Source organism: Photinus pyralis, unplaced genomic scaffold (genome assembly GCF_008802855.1).
Source record: "Photinus pyralis isolate 1611_PpyrPB1 unplaced genomic scaffold, Ppyr1.3 Ppyr1.4_LG4, whole genome shotgun sequence".
Lineage (NCBI taxonomy): Eukaryota > Metazoa > Arthropoda > Insecta > Coleoptera > Lampyridae > Photinus > Photinus pyralis.
In genome coordinates, this window is record NW_022170511.1 from 19,785,609 (window position 1) to 19,812,026 (window position 26,418).

Genomic DNA, 26,418 nt, shown 5'->3' on the forward strand with positions numbered 1-26,418 from the left:
ATTTTAACCATAGAAGAATATTAGCCGTAATCATGAAGGCATTTTCTACATCGGATTTGCAATTTTCAAATAACTATAACAACCAAATTTCCTTTTATGCCACAATAATGCGTTCACTTAAATTTCACTTAAGTGGGTCATGTTCATACTATCGAAAGTGATGCCTTATCAAAGAGTAATGGCGCGAAAACTGTCACAAGCAAATGCTCTCCATAAAGAATGCAGATTTCTTTACGGTTTCTAAAAAAAAAGCGCAAGTGGAAAACCTCGATTCGACGATAATAATTCGAAAAGGTACGTCGTAAGTTAAAACGAATGTGCAGTTTCTGTCGTTCACATAAAATTCTGGAAAACAGCAAGTTTAAATAGAAGGTATTGAAAGCGAAAGGATAGAGGAGCTATATTTTAAATCAAACCGATCGAATCGATTCTTAGTGACAGGAACAGAGCTCATAAACGGTGCATTCTTAGTAATGTGTCTGCGCTATATGTCCCAAACGAAATGGACCTGCTCGGGGTGATTGTTCTCAATATCGCGCGCACACATATTCTCATACCGTAAACTTCATTTCACTTTTTCAAAAGGGCACTTACTGAAATAAGAATACTTACAATTCTTCAAGTAGAGTGAATTGCTGCAAATCGTCTTCCGTCAACTTCGTTATGTTGTTACTTGTGAGATCTCTGAAAACAAAGAGACGATTTAGTTGAAAATTGCGAAGGTTCACCGCTGCAGTTGCATTATAAGGTTGTGATAAATACGTATTTACAAGCCCTCAATTGAGTTTCTTCCAGACAAACGCACTAAATTATTATTACCAAAGGCGAAAGTTGAGTGACTCCATTATCCATGAAATAATTAAAGTTATATGGTGCGTCATCGCATTTTCGACTTTGCACCACCACATTTATTATTAAAAGCTTTTCTAGAGACACCTTGAGTGAAAATTAAATTGTGTATAAGCTATTGCCCAAAATAATTGGAAGAGGAAAATATTGTTAATGAACGAAAATTGTCAAAATCCTATTGCTTTTAGGCAACGGTTTTCCGGTGACAATTTAATGAGCAAACACTTCTGAAGATAATGTAATTGGAAAATGAGGTAGTGAAACGCTCATTTGGCTTTTGTTTTAAATGTCAAGGACCAAATTATCGCTGAATGGGTATAACAGTGCTCTCTTTTTCACATCAATTCACAGAATCAACAGCGATTTTGGCAATATCTGCTTAGGAGAAATTCATGTTTTTTCTGATCATTATTCGTACGTAACATTTCTGAAAATTGAAATTGGAAAGGGGGAAAACACTCCGTGGATTGATTTTACTAAAATCGATGGCTTGAAAACTCAAGAACGGTTTCGGAGAGGAGTCTTTCGGGGTCGAGTTTATCGCTGTGTGCGTGTTTTATTAGGGGCATGTAAAGCTGGCGGTCCCGGCAGTCATATCACGACTGTCGTTAAGTCACACAGGCGGCTGTTGATGCGACCGAAAAACGTCTGTACCTAGGGAGTACCACCCATACGATACGATACGATTAGGGGCTAATATTCCGGGAACACCTTTACCGGAAAACATTTTCCTGGGCGAATTTTCCCACAATCGACAGTCTGATTAATGCACTATGGGAAAATTCCTTCCGGTAAAGGCGGTCCCGTAGTATTAGCCCCGAAGAAAACACGCTCACAGATAAATGCTACCCCGGAAGATTCGCCTCCGTAATATTACCCCTCCAGATTCCGGGATGTTTTAAACACAATGTTTAACTCTCTAAAGGATCGTTCTCAAAAACATTTTGACAGATTTGAATGCTTGAAGAAAATGGAAGACTTTAGGCTGTAGAAGGATTCAGATGAGTGAGAGTGAGAGAATGAGGTATTTAGGACACCTGGGTATCTCAAGAAGAATGTTAGAAATCTTGTTATGTAAACTACGTCATGCAGACGTCTTTATTGGCATCAGCACTTACAGTATCACACTGTATAATGTAAATCTCCACATTTTAAGGTTAAATGTGGTCGCTAATTCAGATTGAACACAATCTGGATCATATAATTTGAATTTGAAGTCATTTTTGTTTCGTAAAAGGAATTATTAGATGTTTAATTAATTAATCGCCTTATATTCTGATTGTTTTATTGTTCAGTGCAATTACGTTAAAAAAATTAGGGATTCTGGAATTAATTACGTAGTGTTTGTTTGAGTTTATCTCCGGTCTTGCGATAAGGAGTTCGCGGAGGCTGTTGGGGCCCTTTTTGAAGAGTTAAAAATTATTGATGGCTCTTAATGACGCAGTTGTTAAAGGTTCTCAGAAGCTACTACTCTTAAAAACTTTAATAATACCAAAATTTCGTGAAGAAATTCGAGACTGAAGACCTCACCAACGGTATCTATATTTTAATCATTAATTCGAATTTTTGCATTCATATCGGAGTCTACGACGCATTACACGAAAAGTATACTCATTTATGTTTCTTCCAACTTTTCGTTTTCGTTTAATAGTATCTTTAAAAAAGTATAACAAATCCGCCTGTTGCCTTACTCTATTAACTCACCCGTTATTTGTATGGAAAATTTACCATACGAATACAAAATTCAACATAAATTTATAGAAAATAGGTCTCATTCAACAATTTTAGTTAATTTACCTTTAATTGCTACGGGTGATTAAGCTTTAATCTAAAACGCTGTGTTACACTCAACAGTCTAACACAAACTAATTTAAGAGTATTTATATGCTACATTTTTACGTGTAGTAAAAACCCCAGATATTTTTGATAAACCGACCAATGACAAAAATGTCAAAATTGATTAATTACTTACATAATGAATAAGGATAAAATCTGATCATTTTTAACATCCGCTACCACAAGAGAGAAATAAATTTGTTAAAATCCTCTATTAAAAGAAGTTCCTTATTACGCCATGGCGTAGTAAAAGAATAGAGCCTTGAAGGTGTGAGAGGGCTATCCCATGAATTCGATTCTATACTCCCCATTTGAAAATAGTTCGAGTAGGGAAAACCAGCAATTTCATGCTATGTCTGAGCCCATTCCCTGAATTGAGTGACCTGCATTCCACCATTCAGTAAATGCCTTTTGCTATTCGTTACATTTCAAATTTAGATTCCAGATAGACATAAAGAATATAATATAGCAGTTAACTACCTAACTAAGATTGTCAGAGATTTACGACCAATCGATTGTCACAATAGATTCCAACGATAAAGCACCTATATCGCTTAATAAACGTAATTTCATTCTGTCAATTAAAATCTTAATGAACAATTTCTGAATAAAAAATGCATGACACAATTTCGACTAATGGACATTTGTGTACACTAATTAACTAATAAATTAAACGCAAAGCAATTCGTTAACGAGATACAATTTTTGATCAACTTGGATTTGCCGTAATCAATTAAAGCGACTTACTCAACAGTCAACTGTAATAAGATCTCCATAAAAGGAACAATGTTTTTTATCTTAAACTTATTACGCAAATGCAAGGAAAAATTGATCCTTTTTTGTTCTTAAATAAAATTTTGAATTCTTCTGAACTATGAAAAAATGGGGTTGGTCAATATCAGGAATGTAAGAGTTCTTCTGAACTTATTTTGGTAGATTTCGGAAATCTAAATGCAGCATAATAGGTAATTGCTAAAGGCCGCAGCTGTCTGTCTTCTATTTCAATTTCTCCCCGGTAGATTCACCTCAGAATATTTCCCCTCAACATAGCTCCCTGCCAAACAAAATTTTTCTTCCAGAAACAAGATCTACCGGAAAATCATGTTCAAAAAGGTCGATTCCAAGGAATTCCTTCGCTACGTTACTATTTTGTAACAAAAATCGTCCCAATAAATTGATTTCCGGAAGTTTGTGCCCAAGAAAACTGATGGCTCTCAGGTAAATTTGCCTCAGGTATATTCGCCTCTGGAAAATTCGCCTTGGGAAGAATTCTCCCCTGCCACATATACCCTCAGAACTCAGGTACTTGTGCGAAAGAAAATTCAAGTCGATTCCGGAAAATTAGAAACCTCCTAGGAATATCTGACGTGTACTCACTCTACAGCTTCAGTCTATTTCCGTAACAAAAAACACCCCGGTAATTTCGCTTCCAAGAAATATGGTTCCAAGATTGTTGCCCTAAGGAACGTTTGTACATAATTAATAAATACCTAGATTGTTTGCGTATAGCTCTCTTCAATTTCCTCATTAGAAAAGACACAAGAAAGATTTCCTTGCATACAGTCCCCTTAATTAACCCTTTGCTACCAGCGCGAAACACAAATACCCTATGATCCCATCAGAACTAAATTTAAATGCGACACTTTTTTTGACAACAGCTGTTTTGGACGTCGCGTCGCCACAAAAGGGACAAAAAATTAAGTTATCTCATTTCTTGTTCTTCCCTAAATATGATACAGCGCCATTTTTGCAAGTGTTATGTCGGGAATTTCTGAAAATAATTTCAATTCAACGCTGTTGTGTTTCGCATTTACATAAATAAAGGTTGAGCGGTTCCTTTTTAACTTCGCGCGAAGCGACGCCAATAGTAATTATAAGTAAGTAGATATTATGCAAATAGCATCAATTTGCGAAACTATGGTTTAAAATTTTGCCCTTTTTAATTTGGTTTAACTAAGACATTACCCCAAAAGCGCTCTCATCTGTAAAGGAAGCCGGCATTAAGAATAAGCGATAACCGGAAATCTGCGGTTTGCAACTGCAACGGTCGCTGCAGTTTGCAATTGTCGGGCGAATTAACAATTAAAGCAAAATTGAGCTCCTTTAGCGGCAAAAACGATGCGGTCATACCTACTTCTAACTTTATTAAATGGATCCTTGTAGGCATTTCATAAATTCCGAAAGGTTCGGGCCGAAATTTTAATTAAAAAAATTTCGAATTTCACACGTCGAGATTATGCGTGTAATAAAATCGGTAGGTGTTCTCCGTGGCAAGCGCTTAATTTCCGGCCGAAGACAAAAAATTGGTATCGCATTTAAATTTCGTGGAGCTTTCGAGAATAAAACTTCGTGCTTATTGATCTACCTTGGGGGTTTCACTTAATTGGTTCACAAACTAGTAATTTTTCATAGGTTTGTTCTGGGAATTCTTAATTGATTTTCTGAAAGAGCATTGTTTCGTAAATTGAAGCGAACAGTGTATCATACGAGAAGAGCTTTGTACAAGTTTTATTTCGACACATACTCCCATTAGTAATCTTGTTCTGTTCAAGTTGTGTGCTCATACCGTCTCAAAATGGTGGTGGTGAATGGTGGTTGCGTGCATAAAATAAACCACAATCGATTCTGATAAGAAGACCGCAATTTTCCTCGAAGCACTGAACACATTTGCAAGTGCTTACTGTAACAGCTTGAATTATCATAAAGTTGAAAAAGTGGGTTAATTATTAGAGGTCCATTTGACCAGTTTCCGCTGAAGTCGTTAAGCCATAAATATCAAGCCGGAAAACACATTTCAAAAGAAAACAATTTTATAAATGATAGCATTAATTCTCGTTTTAAGTTTGGCGCCTTGCACTTAAACCATCACTTCTTTATATGACTGGTTTACAAGTCTATTCATAGGAAATAATGCAATAAATTTGTTCGATATAAAAAGTCGGAATAACAATACAAAAAATCTCGTAGTAGTTAATTAGATGTCAAGAGCACACCACCAATCCAAGTAAAATGATTGTGTGATTGTCACTCCAGTAATTCGATGTGTTCTTAATTAATAAAATGTAAAATTAATACGAATGCTGATGTAACTAAAACGTGAAGGAAATCGGAAATTTGCGAAAAAATCCAGACTAGTACGTGGAAAATAATTATCTAGAAATTGGCTTCAGGCCATTTGTGACGAAAAATATCTAGTAATGATAAACAAATTAAAAAGTCAACATTAGCGTATTTTTCATACAGAGAGTATATCTCTACCTATTTCAGTAGTGATTTTAACGAAATTGACCAAAACGAAAACAGCACATAAGGTAATGCATTTTGTGGTTTTCGCGACAAAATTAATGATAAATGAAGATTCTGCTCTACCGACTTGACCAAAATAAGAGTATGGCAAGAAGTGCAGAAAATTTAAATTTAGCTCCTGTACATCAAAGTAATATATTTTGCGGTTTCCCCAATTAAATCGGTAAATAAATTCGGATTTCGCTCTACCAACTTAACCAAAAAGGGAGTATGACCAGAAGATTACAAAATCTAGGTCTTGTGCACGAAGTAAATGCCGTTCTGCCGTTTTCCGACGATAAATGAAAATTTTGCGCAAATTTGGGTGTCATCCCGAAGCTATTAGAAAAAAAAATGCAAGAAGCCATCGAAGAAACAAAAAAATCCCAGAATTTGCTTGTCAAGGGTTAGGTCGAGGGTTAGGTGGAAGACCAGTTTATACTGAACCTCCCCTTATGGTTTGGTTTCTGAAAGCGGTTATTTTCCTTTTTTAAATAAAATCGACGTAGGAATTAAAAAATTAAAAATGAAAATTGAGTAAACGGTTGAGTTCCTTATTTAAGGATCGAAAAAGCCGAAGCAGCTTCGGCTTTTCGATCCTGTTAATAAATAAATAAAAATAAATTTCATACAATCGACTTCTGTTGGGTATTATTTTTGAAGTACCTGAGCTGTGATCTATAGAAAGTATGAAAAGTTTAATGTCTCTTTTTCGTAATTTCTAATGCAATTAATGCAAATATTAAAGTGTATAGGTAAGTACTTAACTGGTAGGTACAGACTGGGAAATCGACAACTCAACGGCAGCGAATAGCACTACATTATTTAAATTTGGGTGAGAATTTTCCAATTTTCTGTTTTTTTAAATACGTGAACTTGTGAAATAAAAAATTTCAAGTGTCAAAAACAATTACACTTTTGCATTATCCAGAATAAGGGTTGTTCAAGAAGTGGAAAGCGAAATCTTTTTTTCCGGTCGTAATGCCGTAATTTATAATAGGAAGTCACTGGATAAACGGGCGTCGGGCGGAGTTCTGCTATATATTAATCGGAACAGACAGAAACGTCTCGCGGTTTTTTTTGCGTAATTTTAATTACGCCGACGAATGCCGCGAAATATTTTCGGAGCACTTTAAATCGCGGGAATCGCTACACGCATACATGTCAATCTCAAATGGGAAATCTGCGCAATTAGGTAACGAAACCTTTCAGAATTCGATAGTAGTTACCTCGACTGGTTTGGCGGCAAATTTTTTGCCTGCCAGTGACAGCATTGAGAATTAAGCCCAATATTTATGGGTATTTAATAACGTGTTAAGACCTGAACTTTAAAATTTGTGCGTGACTAGTTGTCAGGTGCGATAAAGTTTAGATTGCATTTTTAGTTAATTTATTTAATTACGGTTTTTATATACGTTTTATTTTAGACAGATTCTAATTTGTCGAATTAAAACAGATACAACAAACCGCACAATATTAATGATAATTTTGGGGTTTTGGGGTATATCATGTACGATAAACGTTTCTTCTATAACCTTTCATTCCTATATTTTTTAGTTTTCCAGATATTGCTGACAAAATCTGCGAAATATCTCTGCCATGTGGTTAGGAAATAATTTTTTTGTTAGGAAACAATAGTTATGTAATTTTAATAGTTTAAACCCTCTCAAGGATTAAAAGAAAAGATTTCAATCGATTTAATTGACAAACGGCCGGTTGCAGGAAAGCGAATAAATCCTACATTATTTGCCAAATCTGAGTTTAAACTAGAATTTTGACATTTGATTGGCTGCCTACTGCAATGTAAAGCCAATCAAATGTACGCTAAGTTTTCTTCCGAAATATTGCGTATTAGAAAATGGTTGTTAATCTGTCCTTAAACTTCTCACCTTTCGATATAATTGACCGTCAAAAGCCAAGAATAGGAATGAATACGCCGGGGGTAATGAAATGAATTTTTTCGCTGTATTAAACAGTTGGATATTGATCAGAACTGAAAGTTCTTCCTAACTAGAATAATACATGTTGGAGATTTTTAACCTTATAGTGCCTAAAAAACTAAGTACCTATATCAATCAACAATAAATCTCTCATTAGCAACCCCGGAGAGAGATCTTCCATATACTTACAAGACAACGAGCAGCTTCCGTTACTTTTTTTGCAAACAATTTTTGTTACAGTAATCAAGGCGCGAAGTTACCTATGATAGGTAGCACAAATTATACTGATCAAGCCTCATAAATCAAGTAAAGCATGCCATAAATAACGACAATGTCACTTGTGTCGTTTTTCCCCATTCTACACAGAAATAACGAGAAGCGACAGTTTATTAAATTTTAATAGAAAACAAATCGCCGTTATTTGCGGCGGTTATACTTGCAATAAGGTACTCTGGGCGATTTATAATGTGGACGATCAACACAAGAAAGCTAATTTTTGTCGGACAGGATAATCCATTCCTAAAGCTGAGTTGCGAAAACGACGACATGGAGAAATGTTAAAACTTGTCGGAAGTTCGCCCCTCACTAACACGCGATTTTTAACTGATAGTCACCTTCGGATTTGTGTTCTCCAAATAGAAAGGGGGACGATCGCGTCCTTTATAAATCACCCGAAATAACCCCAAATATACAAGAGAAATTCGAAGATTTATAAATAAAATATTTTAAAACATGATATATCACACATTTTTGTATAATGTCGAAGTTAAGTTCACAAGAAATATTTGGTTCAGCGTCTTGACGATATCGAGAAACTATTAATCACGGTTTTCTGGTCCAGAGGGGTATTGTGTGAATTTGAAGGACGAACAAAGAAGATATAAGGGAGTTCGTTAACCCTCTTTATTTGAATTATGAACACTTGACGGTTTATGCGGGCGTGTAGTGATCAGATCACACTTCTATTGCCACTCGATCAATTCAAGTAGATAATGCATTTTACTTCGCTAGGTAAACATCTCCTGTTCCTGTCCATTAGAGTCAGGATTTTGGAAATTTAAATATTAACTTTGTATTCCTTTACATCAGGGAATTTAATAAAATACCCTATCTTGTAGGGGAAGCATCGAAATTCATCGCATACTAAATTGTTTAACACAATTTCAGGTTAATTACACGGAGAAAAATGGATTGTTAAAATCATATAGTAAAAATTATATTGTAATCAGTACGAGAAGCTATTATTAAATCAAACAAACCTTGACACACTTGCATTAAATTATTAAAAGCTCTGTATTGTATATTGTATTCGGTTTTTGTTCAGTCCAGTGGCGTAGCTAGGGGGGTGCGGTAGGTGCGGTCCGCACCAGGCCCCTGAAATGAAGGGGCCCTATAATTCATCCGTGTAACCGCGCGGCCGGGATAACAAAAATTATGCAACATTTTTGAAAATCTGTGGTTGATCGATAGTTTGCAGAAATACTGTAACGGAAACGCTCCAGACGTGACGTCGCCTTTGGCGCTCTGGAATTTTCTACGCGCGCGATAGCGGGACGAAACATTGAGCGCGAAAATCTGATATAAATTGCGAAGTGTGTAATATAAATAGTGGATATAAATTGTACAGTTTCCTAAACCAAATATAGCTTATTTTTGTTTAAATGTTTCCCATTAGGTTATCACACATATTTCGTATTTCTTTGGGGGCCCAGAAATTTGGATCCGCACTGGGCCCAGAGAACCCTAGCTACGCCACTGGTTCAGTCGACAGTCAATTCAGTGCGTATGTGTATGTGGCTCGCAATTTTGGTGAAGTTTATAGATGAATTCTATACCACTTATAATCATGAGTGATGTTCCAGAGATTTTGAGGGTTGAGCCAATACAATATGGCAGTATAAGTACAACAAAACTGTATTATATTGATTATTATACCTTATTGTTGCAAATATATCATGATTTTTGAACTTATAATTTTATATATTCGAAACCAATATGTGTGTATCCTGATTTTTGGTAAAAAAGGAAGGTTATACACTGCCTTTTTTTGAGCCTCGAAAAAAAAATTGTCTCAGATCGACCCGGAAAAAAAATTTTCTAATAGAATGTGGCCTGTAGAATCCATAATTTCAAACAGTTCCAAGATTGGGCTACTAGTTCAAAAGTTACAGCCCTTTGAATTTTCTTTCGAAATTGGTTCTAGTCTATAACTTTTGATTGAGAAGTCTGATCGAAAAAGTACGAATTGTTTTGGATTCTACGCACCAAAATTAATAAGAAAAAGTGTTTTCGCGAGAAATTTTGGTGCAGTCGATTTTTGGTAAAAAAAGGAAGGTTTTTTAGTTTTACACTGCCTTTTTTTGAGCCCCGAAAAAAGAATTGTCTCAGATCGACCCGGAAAAAAATTTCTTATAGAATGTGGCCTGTAGAATCCATAATTTCAAACAGTTCCAAGATTGGGCTACTAGTTCAAAAGTTACAGCCCTTTGAATTTTCTTTCGAAATTGGTTTCTAGTCTGTAACTTTTGATTGAGAAGTCTGATCGAAAAAGTACAAATTGTTTTGGATTCTACGCACCAAAATTAATAAGAAAAAGTGTTTTCCCGAGAAATTTTGGTGCAGTCGATTTTTGGTAAAAAAAAGAAAGGTTTTACACTGCCTTTTTTTTGAGCCCAGAAAAAAAAATGTCTCAGATCGACCCGGAAAAAAATTTTCTTATAGAATGTGGCCTGTAGTTTTGGATTCTACGCACCAAAATTAATAAGAATTCCCGAGAAATTTTGGTGCAGTCGATTTTTGACAGGGTTTGTATATTAGTTGCAATAATCTAAGTTACAAAGCGGAGATGTTAATTCAACTACTCCCGTATTACAAAAGCATGCATATGAGATGGTTGCCGTTACATACAGTTTTTTTGTATGAGTTAAAACAATATATAGTAAAACTAGCTATACACTTGCAACAATATGTATATGATAAATTTTATAATTCTTCATAGCTTATCCGTATTATATTTTTTGATAGCTATTATTATATTTTCAATTACCTTTAACATACATTTTTCTCCGTGTGTGCTTTCTTATAAAATGGCTGAACCTGGCCCTAATATAACAAGGGATTATTCTCTAGGACAATAGTTTACCAGAGCCCCAACCTCAATAAAAAGCGATGGGGTTTTTGGTAGTTCGTCATTGGGTGCAGAACAAATTTCGCAAAAACGCGGTGCATCAGCGCCTTCAGAAACATTTAGGAATCTTTAAGAATCGAAGGTTTGAGGTTCTCTAACAGTTTCCATAAGGCTTGCAGAAACTTTACTAGGGGTTTAGCCCTTCTGAGCTTTTAAAAGCCTTAGTTATGAGTGTTTGAAAATAATCATTTTCAATGGAGAAGGGTTTCCGAAAGCTTCCAGATCTCGAGATTTTTCAGGGACTGTCTTTCAAAGTTGTCAATGGATTCAAAAAGTTTCCAAGAGCAATCGATAGTGTCGTTGAACGGGCGATCAAAAATGAGTTACTGTCGAGTTGCCTTTGGAAGTTCAAGTTGAGTACAATTTCCCATGTAAAGAAAAATTGCAAAGGTGACTCGACAGCAACTCATTTTTGATCACATAGTATATCGTTTTAGCATATTTAAAGGCTTCATTATTCTTCAAGAAGTGAACCTTTATTCGATTTCTGTGAGCTCTAAGGATTTTAATAATAGCTGGGGTGAAGTCGCTTGGTAGTCTGAAATAGTAGAACATTTAGAGGTTTCATTAGTTTTCTAAACGTTTGTATTTTCAAGGGTCTACAAGAGCCTCTATGAGTCGTGTACGAATTTTAGTAGTATAAACACTATTAACTCATGACATTTAAAAAAAAAATTGGGTCTTCGAGAACCTTTAAAGGAATAGTCCTGTGAAGCCCTGCTGGATATTACTGGTCTAATAGTAAAAACTGGTCCTGTCTTTCTAATGTATTGATGTATTCACATTGCGAAGCTGGCAAAATCAAAAAATGCGGGAAAAACAAGCTTCATTTGTTTAAACATATAAGTATGTAAACAAGTACAAATTGTCAGAAACTCGTTCTTTGTGAGTAACATCTTCCGACAATCCGTTCTCGACATATTCGCACTTAAAGTTTTGACCTTACCATTAGATATACCTAGTCCAGATGTTTCAATAGCCCTTTGTGAGTACTCTCCTCAGACATTCCATTCTCGAGATATTCGAACTGCAAGTTTTGACATCACGAACATACGTCCCAATCGCCCTTTATAAGTACCCTCCTCCGACAATCCGCACTTGAGATAGGAATTTTATCCGATTACGATAAGGGGTCGAGGAGGAGGACTATGGTTGGTCGGTCGAAATTTATTTCTTTTGTTGAGATCTTTCATTGTACCATGAAGGATAAGACCAGTTCCGCTCCCCACTCCCGATTTTGATAAGGTAAAAAACAGTTCCTTTTGATGAGGCCTTTAATTAGAATACAATGAAAGATCTGATTTCTTAAAGGAGTCGCGCAGGAAAGTTATTGTTTGTAGAAAACAATTCATTTCAATGAGATCTTTCATTAGAATACCACGAAGGGAAAAACGTGTGTTCACCCCCCTCCCCCCCATTTTTTAAGTTTTACTTGGTACCACTTAAGGATAAGGCATGTGTATACAAAATGTGAGACCAATTGGCTGTCGCATGTAAAAGTTATGTACGTTTTACTCTCCCTCCCCCTTAAGACAGCAAAATTTGATGGCCATCGGGCACGCCTGTAGGCTACCTATTTAAAAATATTCCAGGACTTGAGGACCATTTCCCTAGAAGTAGTTCAACGCGGCAGAAGTGGGTCCGGAGGGACGGACGGACAGACGCACAAAATGCAAACAATAATGCGCTAAAAAAATGTGGTTATAGAAGGGACGAAAAACATTTTTGCCAAATAAAACAAAGATCCCAAAGACTTAATGCCGGTAGCTTCATCCTTGTATGTGTTATGGTGGCTAAAAAAATAATAAACCCAAATTTTAGAGTTATTGTAGAAGTAGCTCCCAAACAAAACTTTTCTGGACTATTCTATGCAGACTTACAATATTGCTCTTGTAGTGGCTAGGATGGGGAGAACTTTGGAGCAATGCTATACGATAATATTTTGAACCAAATTCCAAAAGACGGGCAAAGAAACATTTGATTTACCACTCAGATCTTCAAGGATGATTGCTTACCGTACTGGCAGGGCAAACCTCAAAAGTGAATAGCGAATAGTGTTAGGGGAAAGAGTGTTCCCTCATGGTTCCGGACCGACGGGACATTCTGACTAGGTCCAATGAACTGGCTTCGTGTAAACGTTAATTCCCTAGACTGGCCAGGTCAGCTATTGGAATCCAGTCACTGGAGTTCAGCTATTGGCCTACTTACTGGCCTCGTGTAAACGTGACATTACGCGTAATTTGCAATACATTTTTGGAATGCTTTTAATAAATTATTTCATATGACCAAATGGGACCCACAATATTTAGGTTTGGGGACGCTGTCGATAGAATCTCTATTTGCTCGCCAGAAAATTATTATTTTTGTAAGAAGATCCAATACGTCATATTATACAAAGTATAAAATGGGGGCCACGAATTAATTTAAAACAAGATAATATTTAATTGCCCATTTAAGAGTTAAGCTCCAAGTTAGGTTTACAATAACGAAAACTCGTATCTCTAAATTCATTTGAAATAGAGTGTTTATTAATCTGGAGGCTGTGGACGAGAGTAGGTCCAGTAGGGTTCTTTCAACAGATTTTCGCAAAAATCATATCAATATAGCCTTAGTAAATTTCGTTCCTATACACAACATTATTGTGATTCCCGAAAGACGTGATTTCTATTACAATGTGTTCGAGAATTCAATCCGATCTATAGATGGAAAAAATTGTTTAATCATGACACAACAGACCATACGCCTGTGGGACAGGCTGCACTAAGTTACAATAAGTTGTGCTATCCTTCATTTGCTTTTCTGCAAATAGGGCGGTATGTCTACAATCACGACCGCATTGTCAACCTGCCATAACCATGTCCATTTCTCACTTTCGTCTTAAGCAAAATGGAAAGAACAGATGTTCTAGCTTTTACAGATTCATATTGCTTTAAGATACAACTCGTTTTCCTTTCCATTATACTGATTGCTTTTAGAGTAGGTAAAAAACAAAAATGTTTCGAATCGGGAGTCCTTATAAAATGATTATTTTCGACAATGTTTCAGTATTATCTTTAGAAACCTTGTCGCTGTTTGCTGTGTATTGAATATAATTTGCACTTCTTCTAATAATTGAATATCACTGCACTTATAGATAATTAGTAATAGTGGAAAGTAGAAATTCTCTACTTTTTGTAGAAAAAAGGCCAACTTTAGTTCATATTACAGAAAATGAGTCCATCCCTTACAACAAGAACAGTTTTAATAACACACAAGTAAATGAAAAAGATTATAAAGGAAACTTTAATAAAAAAATATTTAAATATCTATAATCATTCAATTAAATGGTAAATGGTTTGGTGACTTTTTCTGGCTTGTAAATTAATCATAATCGACACTGGATCATCTCGATTTTTTCCCCGCAGAAAGCTGATGATTATTAAAACAAATGTCTTGTCAAATAAAATGGTGCATTAAAAAAATCTGCGGTCATAAACCGACGGATAATTACTACAATTACATAAATGAATAGGATATAAAAGTTCATACAGACTCTCGGAAACCAATAAAAAAAATTGAAATCGCTGGACATCAACTAGTTCTTGTAGTGCGTTTAGTTCTAGATATCTAGCAGGACTTTATCGGAAAGTACGTTCCGATAAAATCTTAAGGAATCGTGTTTGAAAGACGACTAAACGGAATCGGTTAAATCTGCACTAAGACGCGGTTCTCAATAAATCCACGTAGGTAATGGATCTAGTTTTTATGCTCTTCGTTGTATTCCCGATGGTGGTACTGATAATCGTTTTATTTTAATAGTTTCGCCAAGTTAATGGCGTGTAAGTATCCTCTTTGTATGCTCTCTAAATCGTAATAACACACTGTAATTGCGGTTTGTTGAAATAAATGACTGGGGAACAATGTAAAAAAAAAAAAACTTTTAGGTCGCAATTTAAAAACCTTCCACCTACACGTAAGATACTATAAGGGAATAAAGTTTATCGTATGCACGGTGAATTACCTTTTTCATAATCAGGAAGAGACACGCACAATAGACGCAAAAATTAAGAGGGAAATTTCAGCAAAGTGAAAGTAATTGAGATTGAGAGTTGCCGTTGTCACCGGTTTCGAAGGGTGTTCCTAATCTTACCCGAGCAAGGAGTGAATGATAAATGAAGTTTGTCCAAGATTGATATATACACCCTTCTTTATATCTTCCGCTTAACCCGATGGATGATATTTATGGTAATATTTATTAAGAACCCCTTTTTAAGTTAAAAAGTTTAAGCCATCATTAATATTAATTAAATTTTGGTCCATACTTATCAATCATAGTTTACAAATCCGTTTTGTATCGAGGTGAAATTGAACATTTAAAATGCGACGGAAGGAAAAAATATATCGTTCTATTAAAATTCAATTTCGAAGGAGTCAGGCCTTTTTGTTCTGAAGTAATAGAATTGGAAAGACTAATGTGCGTAGCTATCTTTTTATTTTCTTTTAGATAACGGTCAACATGAATTATTAGTGTTAACATTAACCTCCGAATAAACTTTACAAGGATTGGTGGAAGAGAAGGTATACTTAGTGACTATTTACGGATACAGTTACCAGAAATATTGCTGACAATCCATTTTACTCAAAATTATGGAAACGGACTGTGTTAATGACTACACGAATGATGAAAAAAATAGTACCGTCGACGAATCATCACGAAGGCGACTCTGCAAATGCGTTTAGAATTGTTAGAAAGTAAACTCAGCGCCCCTATCTGTAGGGGGTGGATCAAGCACAGAGCGTTTCTCAGACGACGCTAAATATTTCTGCTTTGTTGCTTTTAAATAATCAATCATTATTAGACAATAACAAAATAAAACTAAAATGATAAAAAATGTTCCCCTTTTCTTTAAAATCCACATCATCCACTTCTCACCTCTTCGTCCCTCATTTAGCACCTCACTCAATTTCCCATTTTTCTCCTATTCCTCCCTTCCTTTCGACCTTAGCCCGTCCGTATCCATTTTCCTCTCCGTACTTCCCACATTCCTTTTGCGTTCATCCTCTTGTCAAGCATTCTTTCACCAATTTGCTTTCTTTATCGCCCATTTCCTCGAATCTTATCACCGTGCACCCCGACGTATCCTTATCTTTTCCATTTTGGTTTCTTCCTCTAATATACAATTTGGTGTCCTTCCGTTTAACCCTAGTATCCATTTATAATGTCTTCTTTCAGTTCCTCCCATTTCTTTTACTTCCATATCTTCGTTCGGTACATGAACACCCTTCTCACCATTGCATAAAACAGGTACTTTCTTGTTCTAAAATCATTCTTGAACCCCCTCTCCCTAATTATCGACGCCTGTCTCATCGCCACCGCCCCTTAATTAATTATTTAAATATTTAGTTAATTATTTAAACAGCAGAGATTTAAATAAGTGGGCATCCCTGTCTTAATCCTTTAAATTTTTTACAATTGTCACATTTTCTAAAACCTAGGTACGTGACAGTAGTTGCTAGGAAAAAAATCGGAATTATAATTATTAATGGCCAGAAGTCTGCGGAGTTAAGGATGCCGGGGGCAAAATGAAGAAACCGCTGCAATCTAAAAAGCTGGAAAAGGCAAGGAAACCAATGGACCCGAGCAATTCACCCCCGCAATATACTGTATTTCTGATTCTATAATTCTCCCACTTTAAAATTTTGGCACAACTTTAATAAAATTATTGCAATAACTTAGAATGTCGCCACCCTAAGACCGGTGCTTTGTTCTACACACATAATTCCATAGGGCGGTTACTCGATGAATACTCCTTACAAAAATACTTGACAAAATCGGTTTTTAATCAGAATCGAGCCTTACCTTGTTCTAAAGCGATAAGCAAAGTTTCGGCAAGTCAAAATTAAAATAACTTTCTGATTAAATATCGATTTACCCAAAGTGGCGTATCTTTGGGCTTAGCCATAAGCTCTAAAATAGTTGTAATGTAAAGCGTTTTACCACAGCAGTTGTGGGTAATTGTTAATACTCATATTTTGCTTGTACCACATTTTTACAGTTCAATTACATGAAATAAATGTCCACACAGCAAAATCTCGCGTCGTGCCCTAGGAAGGGTCTTACAGCGGAGAAGTCACAATGTTGAGACCAGATGACGCTATTCCAACCCACACTTCAGTCGCATCGTTGGCTATACTCGAGTGCCGTGATAGAATTTAAATTACGCCATGTCTACGTTACAATTTTTTGCGGACTACACAACAAAGATATTAATTCCAGCTTCCAGTCCACTACCACCTAGAAGTGATACAGATAAGCAACCATTTACATACAAAAGACGTACCTAGATTTATTTATAGGCGGTAGAAAATCCTAGATAAAAATGGATGAGACAAAAAAGATATCGCACGTCGAGCATTTCTCCACCTTCACAATTTTTATTGACACCCATTATCCTGGTGTAAATGTAACGTTCGAATAACATCCCCTAACGTAGCTCGATTAGTTGTGAAAACAGGAAATCAACCTCGTTTGAAGTTTTTCAGTTCATTGCATTTGATTTAAGTGCTATTTTATGTTTTAGCTTTTTTAACTCTAAAACATCCCCGTTAATTTAGGTAGGTATTTAATGTGAGAAACAGGATACAGTAGGCGTAAGGGTAACTCCGAAATTTAGCCGTTTAGCGACCCAAGACTTTCGGTGTAGTAAAGGTCAGGATTACTAGGCGACATAGCGCTTACAGTAAACAACCCTTGTTCTTATCTTGAATTCCCTATCTCTAGTTACTTACTCAACTTGCGGTAGATCGCGGAAGTATTATCGCCACTAATTTTGTGCCTAATGTATCATCTACTACGTTTATTTCGACTATTCCCTTAACTTAAAGTAAATTAGATTTGTATCTTGCAACTTTCAATTGTTTCGTCTACATTAAAATATCCAAGAAAAAATTGAGTGAATTGAAAATGCAAGAGAAAATACACAAATAAAAAATTCCAAATTGTACGCTAAAAAGGAGGTAATCGAATCAAATGCGGTTAAATAAATTCATTAAAAAACAAACCACACAAGACACCATAAATGCAAGTGGAAAACATGATAGATAATAATAATAATAATAATAATAATAAAGTTTATTCTCTGTAATAGCCATAGACTATATAAGATTTGTCCAGTAAGAGATATACGTACATATTACATTACATTTAGTCATAAACATAACATACATTAAATAAATAATTAAAATCGCAGACAATATACCAGGCACATTCATTTATCAAAACCGAGATGACAAAAACTCATGACTAGAATAGAAAGCGTTTAATTTTAAATAACTGGTAACGGTTTTTTTTAACTCTTTTACAGATAACGAACGGTAACTCTGAGGGAGTTTATTGTAAAATTGTATACCATAATAATGACTGCAGTTTTTTGAAGTATTTAGTCGTAGTTGATTGGAACGAATATTATTTTTATTTCTTGTGTCGTACTCATATGATAAATTACGCAGTCGGTAAGTCGATAGGTTAGTGGCAACGTGTAATATGCAATTTAATATATAAATACATGGAATTGTTAAAATTCCAAGTTCTATAAATTTATGTTTACAGCAAGTTCTATAGTCCAGATCAGTTACAATTCTAATAGCACGCCTTTGAATTGAAAAAATTCTTTTAACGCCCGAAGCATGTCCCCAGGTAATAATTGTATTGAGTGAAAGCTAAAAAGGCAGTGATAATCAACATCCCTAAATAGGGATTTTAAATAATTAGCATTTCTCTTCAGCTACCTGACACAATGAGACCAGTTTAACTTCTGATCAAGTGTGAAAACGTAATTGTGTTGAGAAATTTAGGACAAATCACATTAAAACGCATGTACAATCAATTGAGATAAAACATCTCGTAAAATGATAAATTGCATGTACAAAAAAACATCAAAAGCATCGCTCTACCCCAAGCATCAACATCAATTAATTTAACGGAAAGTACATGTGAGAATATGTAATAGTAAGTATTCATGTAAAACTCTACTATCACGCCTTTTTTGATAAAGGGTGTAGTTTTTCTTCAAAGTTCAAGAATTTATTTTATTGTTGTGTTATATGAACCTTCAATGACAAGATATGACCACACCCTTTTTGTTATTGCAGAAAAAAATCTCCACCAAACTACTACTCTGCAGATCAGCAAAGATAAACTTGTTCAAATTGTACTAACAACAACACGTGTCTATTTTAAAACGTACCATTCCTATTTAAGTCCCTGTCGAAATGCAGTCAAGTCCATTTTATTTTTGAAAGAGAGCATTCCTGGATGATTTTCCATTAAATTAAATCTACATTCCAACAAATCTGAAAACAACCCCTAAAACTTAGGGAGAAAGAAGAGTTTAAATGCAAATTACCCTTTTGTATTTACTCTACCCATACCAACGCATTTATAAACCAGGCAGAAAATAGCAGGAAGCGTACTATGCTACTTTAGTTGCCTTGGTCGGATTAGAAAATCGCCCATATCCCAAATACTCTTTTACAGAATTATGAAAAAAACACAGCTGTTTGCAAAAGTTCTTGCATTTGAAAAAGAAGATTTCAATGCGTTAACTTTTTTAACATTGTGGTAACCTACCCTTGCGGTTACGCAACACACCTTTACATCTGAACCAAAAATACTATAGGTACCCTCTGCATACAACAATCGTTTTACGTTTTCGATTTTGACCGTTCTGCACTTATTATCTCACATGTACTTTTCATCTTAATTTATGGTAACCGATGCTGGAGTAGAGCCACGCTCTTTTGATATTTTTCAATGTACATGCAATTCATCATTTTACGAGTTAGTTTATCTCAATTGATCGTACATGCGTTTCAGTGTGTTTTTGTACTAAATTGATTTAATTATCATGTTTTCCACTTGCATTTATGATGTTTTGTTTTTATGAATTTGTTTAACTGCGATTGATTTGATTACCTCATTTTAATCGTACAATTTGAGATGTTTAATTGTGTATTTTCTCTTCTGCATTTTGTGGTCGTAGTTGATTGATTTCATGTATTTGTGAGTTATGCCGGGGTTTTTGTCCAAAAGAAGGTTTTCCTGGAATCGCCTTGTTGGGTGCGTAATATATTTATCTGTTTTTGTATTTCCTTATGCACAAAATTCTGCGTTTTCAATTCCCTTCCCGATTAGGCCTCACGTCCCAACACATCGAGGACCGATTATATAACGTGCCACACAAATGGCACTATGTCTATCAAATATAATATCTCGTGGTTGATCCATACTCTAAATGGGGTGATGAACCATACAGGAAATAAATCTCCCTCAAGGTTGAAGGGGTGGAATGTGGAAAAACGACATAATCTCATAACCTTAAAATGAAAATCGGTACGTTTAAGAGTTATTTGTCTGAAATCATGACAACGATAGAAAGAAATGTATCAATTACTTTGTTGGAGACAAGGCGTAGATAGAATTTGAAATCTCTTCATCTGTAACACTTTATTTCAAATTTTAATTCGGGGTTGTATACATATATGTATTTATAATTGCTTTATTCCAGCAAAAATATTTAGTGGAGGTGCACCTTTTGCACTAAAATAACCTCCGCCACTGGACCTTACATTAATTTTGGCAACTTTTTTTGGGCACAGTTTGATCAAACATTTTGAAATTGAAGGCTCCATGAAACACTATTTTGTTATTACTATAAACGTCTCCAATTTTCACTATTCATCACTTAGACATTTTAAAAGTGACTTTCTTGTAGTAAGTGGAAGTCTCTTCGAAAAGCAGTAAACATAGACAAAATGGACAGAATTTGTCTACGATGGTGACAAAGACGCAATGTAATAAAACATCCTCAAACTCACGACCACCCTGTAAACAAACGCAATTATGGATCCCGCAATTTTATAACTCAGGTGTTTTATTGTGACTGGTGAATGCGCGAGTTTTAAACAAGATTTCTCACGAGAAATCGTTTTCCATTTATAGCAAACGGCTTTTCTAACGAATACGCAGTGCGTTCATATTGTATTCAACAGAATAAATTGTGCATTCGTACATCGCAACGCAATGCTGTAAAACCTATAAAATTTAATGAAGACAATGAATGCATTGTCAAACTACACAAATTGAAAATATTTGCACTGGCACATTAATTTAACGGGGCTCTAACCGCACCATGTGTTACTAACCCTTTGTTAAACGCACATTCCCGCGCGCGTGTAAGTTAAATACAAATTTCGGGATAATCTCAGATATCGTGCCTATAATTTATTAGGATCTATTTAGTACCTAAGCGCTAGGAGGAAAATTTATACCGTAAGGACAAAACTGTGGGGCAGGAACCCAACGAGTGCAAAGTACGTCAAATCCAGTTTCGTTCGTGCGAAAATAAATTATGGCACATCCGTCAGGAGGACACTTTCGCCCGTCCAAATTTAATTGCGTTCGGTGGTTGCGAAACCGTATAAATCGCAAAGGAGATTACGAACATTTGTTATATGCAGAGGGATCACTTTATAAAGCTCTCATAATTGACGTTTTGCCCGAATTCTTTATGTTTTTCCGTGAGATATTTCGCTTTTCTTTCATTCTCTTGTTTTGTATTTAAGAACTACTCATTACTCAGTTCGATGGGAATAATCCTCTTCGGATTAACTTGTACGAACCTCCTTCCAATTTAGCTAATCTCTGACCCTGCTTCGCGAACTGTTCTAACCGATATTCAATTCCGCTTTGTATTGAGACTATAATTTTACAAACAATTATTATAAGCATGACCAGTTCAACCATTTATATTTTTGTTATTTCCTCAACTATTTAAAAAAATAAAAAATAAATAAATATATGCTTGATTAAATTTGGGCATCTGCACATTGGAGTTATGCCTTTAGAAATTGCAACGGCTTTACAAACATTGTTCATGTAAACAAAACTATAAATCTTTGAGGAAGTCAATCTCGACCGAAGTGTTACACAGATTGAACTTATTGTGACAGTCACGCAGTAAAAATATTAAAACATTCAAATAAAACGAAAGTAACAATAGAAAAAATAAAACCGTGTATCATAAAACTTATTTTATTATTTTTAGTTTGGTAGTATAGCAGATATCGTCATATTTTACAAGCAATGTGACGAAATCAGAAGCTGCATTGACAATCCAAATCGGGCAAGAAAAGCTAATAAGAGCAGTAACAGATAGGGTGTAATTGGGAATAAGAAAGTCCAAAAACATTTCGAGTCGAGAAACATGTCTAGTTCCCCTTTCCGGTCTCTCGATAAATTCTTACATTATCCTCTCATAAATATCCATCGAGTCGTTGCGGAGTTTTTGTGTGACTTCTCTTTTAACGTCTCCTTTTTTAAGCATTATAAATTGCAAATAGTTTTTTTTTCTTGTACATAGAAATTTTGTGCTTTGCGTGTATTGGAACGCAGATGATCTCAATCTCTATTTGGAGAAACAATATGGCCAATAACGAAGCTCATTCTGTTCAGATTTTGATTAAATTTCTGCGTTTTGTTTAGAAAGCAAAATATTAACGAAATTGGGAACATATTTTTTAAAGGAGTAGTCCAATGCTCAAACAGAATAGACAGAAGTCATTAGCAAAGCGTAGACAACATCTTGTAACTTGATGCATGTTTGTCTATATAGAATTTAAAGAAACTGTAGTATCAAGTCAGGACATAACTATTTAGCAGATGTCTTGTGATTTTGTAACACCATGATTTCTATTTCCCGTGTAAACAAACCCTATGCGATAGCCGATTGTCTACTACGATGAAATTCTTACATTATCCTCTCATAAATATCCATCGAGTACGTTGCGGAGTTTTTGTGTGACTTCTCTTTTAACGTCTCCTTTTTTAAGCATTATAAATTGCAAATAGTTTTTTTTTCTTGTACATAGAAATTTTGTGCTTTGCGTGTATTGGAACGCAGATGATCTCAATCTCTATTTGGAGAAACAATATGGCCAATAACGAAGCTCATTCTGTTCAGATTTTGATTAAATTTCTGCGTTTTGTTTAGAAAGCAAAATATTAACGAAATTGGGAACATATTTTTTAAAGGAGTAGTCCAATGCTCAAACTAATAAATAAGAATAGACAGAACCTTGTCATTAGCAAAGCGTAGACAACATCTTGTTTACAATCATTAACTTGATGCATGTTTGCAACATTTCTATATAGACACAACAATTTAAAGAAACTGTAGTATCAAGTCAGAAGTAGGACATATGGGCTTACTATTAAAATAGCAGTCCCAATCTATCTACCATTTCAAATATTATGTCTTGTGCATCCAATTAATAATTTTGTAACACCTTAAAATCTGATTTCTATTTCCCGTCATTTTGTAAACAAACTGAAATCAAAATGAGACGAAAGTTGAAAGTGTTATGCGATAGCGAAGTCAAATGATTGTCATTAGATTAGTATACGGAGATATATTTGGTTACTGATAGTATTATACACCATTGCTGATTAATCCCGGCGTCAGAGGTTTTTAAGACACAACAATTCCGATTGAAACTTTTTCTTTCTATGTCTTCTTATAGGTCTAAAGAAAAGAAACAGATATTAAAAATGCACACATGAAATCGGTCGGCAACGTATTGTTTAAACAAATAAAGGTACATAGTAATTAATTGGAATATTATTGCTATGGCTTCATGGTTTTTGTTTTCGTTCGTGTGCGATGTATTCAACCAAAGAGTATTACTCTTTGATTCAACTGAAAATATTCAACTGAATATTGTCAATTGGTATAGTGTCGGTAATAGTTTAAGGAGCGCAAAATACTTATTTTCTGTGTTGATCACACTACGGTGTACACCTCTTTGGAAGGCTATTTGTTCAGAAATATTAGTTTTATTGAATATAATGTAGAATTTTATGAGGAATTTTTTTGTATCCTAAAATCCTGGCCTAAAATCAATATTTTTTAAGATAAGTATTTAAGAAAAACACTAAAATCGTACTTTTTTCTTGTTTAAACAATTTGTTACCGATCGAATTCAAATGTGCATTCTTAACATTTATCCTTGCATTTATTTCTCTAGACATATACGAAACAAAAAACTTTAATAGGAGTTCTTATGTGTATTCAAAAGATTTTCAGTATCTGAGTATTGAGTATCTGTTTGTTCCAGGTCGAAAAGTAGTCAAGTTCACTACTAAATTGTTACTTTAAAATTAATATTAATGATTTGAGGTCGTTTTTTTTGCAATTTGAACTTTTACTAATTATATTTTCATTATTAACTAATGCATATATAAAAGTCAGGAAAATGATACATTACTGGCGAGGAAATATTGAAGGACGAGGCCCCTTTGGGTGCGGGTACTTTAATTTCAGAGTCAAGTCGTGTCAATTGAGTGACGAGTTTTGTATTAAATTTTACCCGAAATCGTATTTTAATATAAAATGTCAATTTTTAGTAATGTCAATCTGTCAGTGATGGGCGGCTACCTGGGCCACAAGGGACACTGATACAACACAAATACTCTTAAAAGCCCTATTTTCCCAATTCGTACTTTTTCGATTAGACTTCTCAATCAAAAGTTATAGACTAGAAACAAATTTCAAAAGAAAATTCAAAGGGCCGTAACTTTTGAACTAGTAGCCCAATCTTGGAACTGTTTGAAATTGTGGATTCTACAGGCAACATTCTATAAGAAAATTTTTTTTCCGGGTCGATCTGATACAATTTTTTTTCGAGCGTCAAAAAAAAAGCAGTGTATAACCTTCCTTTTTTACCAAAAATCGACTACATCAAAATTTCTCGGGAACACACTTTTTCTTATTAATTTTGGTGCTAGAATCCAAAACAATTCGTACTTTTTCGATTAGACTCCTCAATCAAAAGTTATACACTACAAACAAATTTCGAAAGAAAATTCAAAGGGCCGTAACTTTTGAATTAGTAGCCCAATCTTGGAACTGTGTAAAATTGTGGATTCTACAGGCCACATTCTATAAGAAAATTTTTTTCCGGGTCGATCTGATACAATTTTTTTTTCGAGCCTCAAAAAAAGGCAGTGTATAACCTTCCTTTTTTACCAAAAATCGACTACACCAAAATTTCTCGGGAAAACACTTTTTCTTATTAATTTTGGTGCGTAGAATCCAAAACAATTCGTACTTTTTCGATTAGACTTCTCAGTCAAAAGTTATAGACTAGAAACCAATTTCGAAAGAAAATTCAAAGGGCTGTAACTTTTGAACTAGTAGCCCAATCTTGGAACTGTTTGAAATTATGGATTCTACAGGCCACATTCTATAAGAAAATTTTCCGGGTCGATCTGAGACAATTTTTTTTTCGGGGCTCAAAAAAAGGCAGTGTATATATAACCTTCCTTTTTTGCCAAAAATCGACTGCACCAAAATTTCTCGGGAAAACACTTTTCCTTATTAATTTTGGTGCGTAGAATCCAAAACAATTCGTACTTTTTCGATTAGACTTCTCAATCAAAAGTTATAGACTAGAAACAAATTTCGAAAGAAAATTCAAAGGGCAGTAACTTTTGAACTAGTAGCCCAATCTTGGAACTGTTTGAAATTGTGGATTCTACAGGCCATTGTTATTTTAAAATTAATATTAATGATTTGAGGTCGTTCTTTTTGCAATTTGAACTTTTCCTAATTATTGAAATATTATTTCATCATTAACTATTACATATATAAAAGTCAGGAAAATGATACATTACTGGCGAGGAAATATTGAAGGACGAGGCCCCTTTGGGTGCGAGTACTTTAATTTCAGAGTCAAGTCGTGTCAATTGAGTGACGAGTTTTGTATTAAATTTTACCCGAAATCGTATTTTAATATAAAATGTCAATTTTAATTAATGTCAATCTGTCAGTGATGACAGGAGTCATTATAGACATTTAGCAATGGCTAAAAAGGCCAATAGCGTGAGGGAATACATTACCCGTAACAGTAGTGACGATCCGTGGAGTGTTGTAGATATATAAAGCTCTGAACTCTGAAAGCTACAATATCGAAATACCACGTAACGGCTACCTGGGCCACAAGTGACACTGATACACAACAAATACTCTTAAAAGCCCTATTTTCCCGCAGACGAAAGTGGCGTTGATCTCGACACACTTGTGCCAAATGAAAGGCAGTAAACCTTAAGCGACGACCCGGGATCACCATGGGCGAGCTCAAGGCTATACTCAAATCCGCCAAAGATCACAAAGCCCCCAATCGCAAGAGAGCCATTACACACTCGGCAGTTGTTACATTAGATTTTAAGAATGCCTTTAATATTGCGTCGCACGTGATGATCATCCGAAGACTGGTGAGTATGCG

At 35.0% G+C, this 26,418-nt stretch overlaps 1 protein-coding gene across 3 annotated transcripts in view; it reads right to left on the reverse strand.

The window, feature by feature from the left end:
• LOC116168786 (leucine-rich repeat-containing G-protein coupled receptor 4-like) overlaps positions 1-26,418 on the reverse strand; it is a 125,502-nt gene that overhangs the window by 29,092 nt on the left and 69,992 nt on the right. For all 3 annotated transcript variants that reach the window (XR_004144838.1, XR_004144839.1, XM_031484768.1), the window contains exon 2: positions 613-684. Coding sequence is in view for 1 of the 3 variants with exons in the window: in XM_031484768.1 (XP_031340628.1) it covers positions 613-684 (72 nt within the window). In the remaining 2 variants the exon portion in view is untranslated. The remainder of the gene's footprint in view (positions 1-612; positions 685-26,418) is intronic.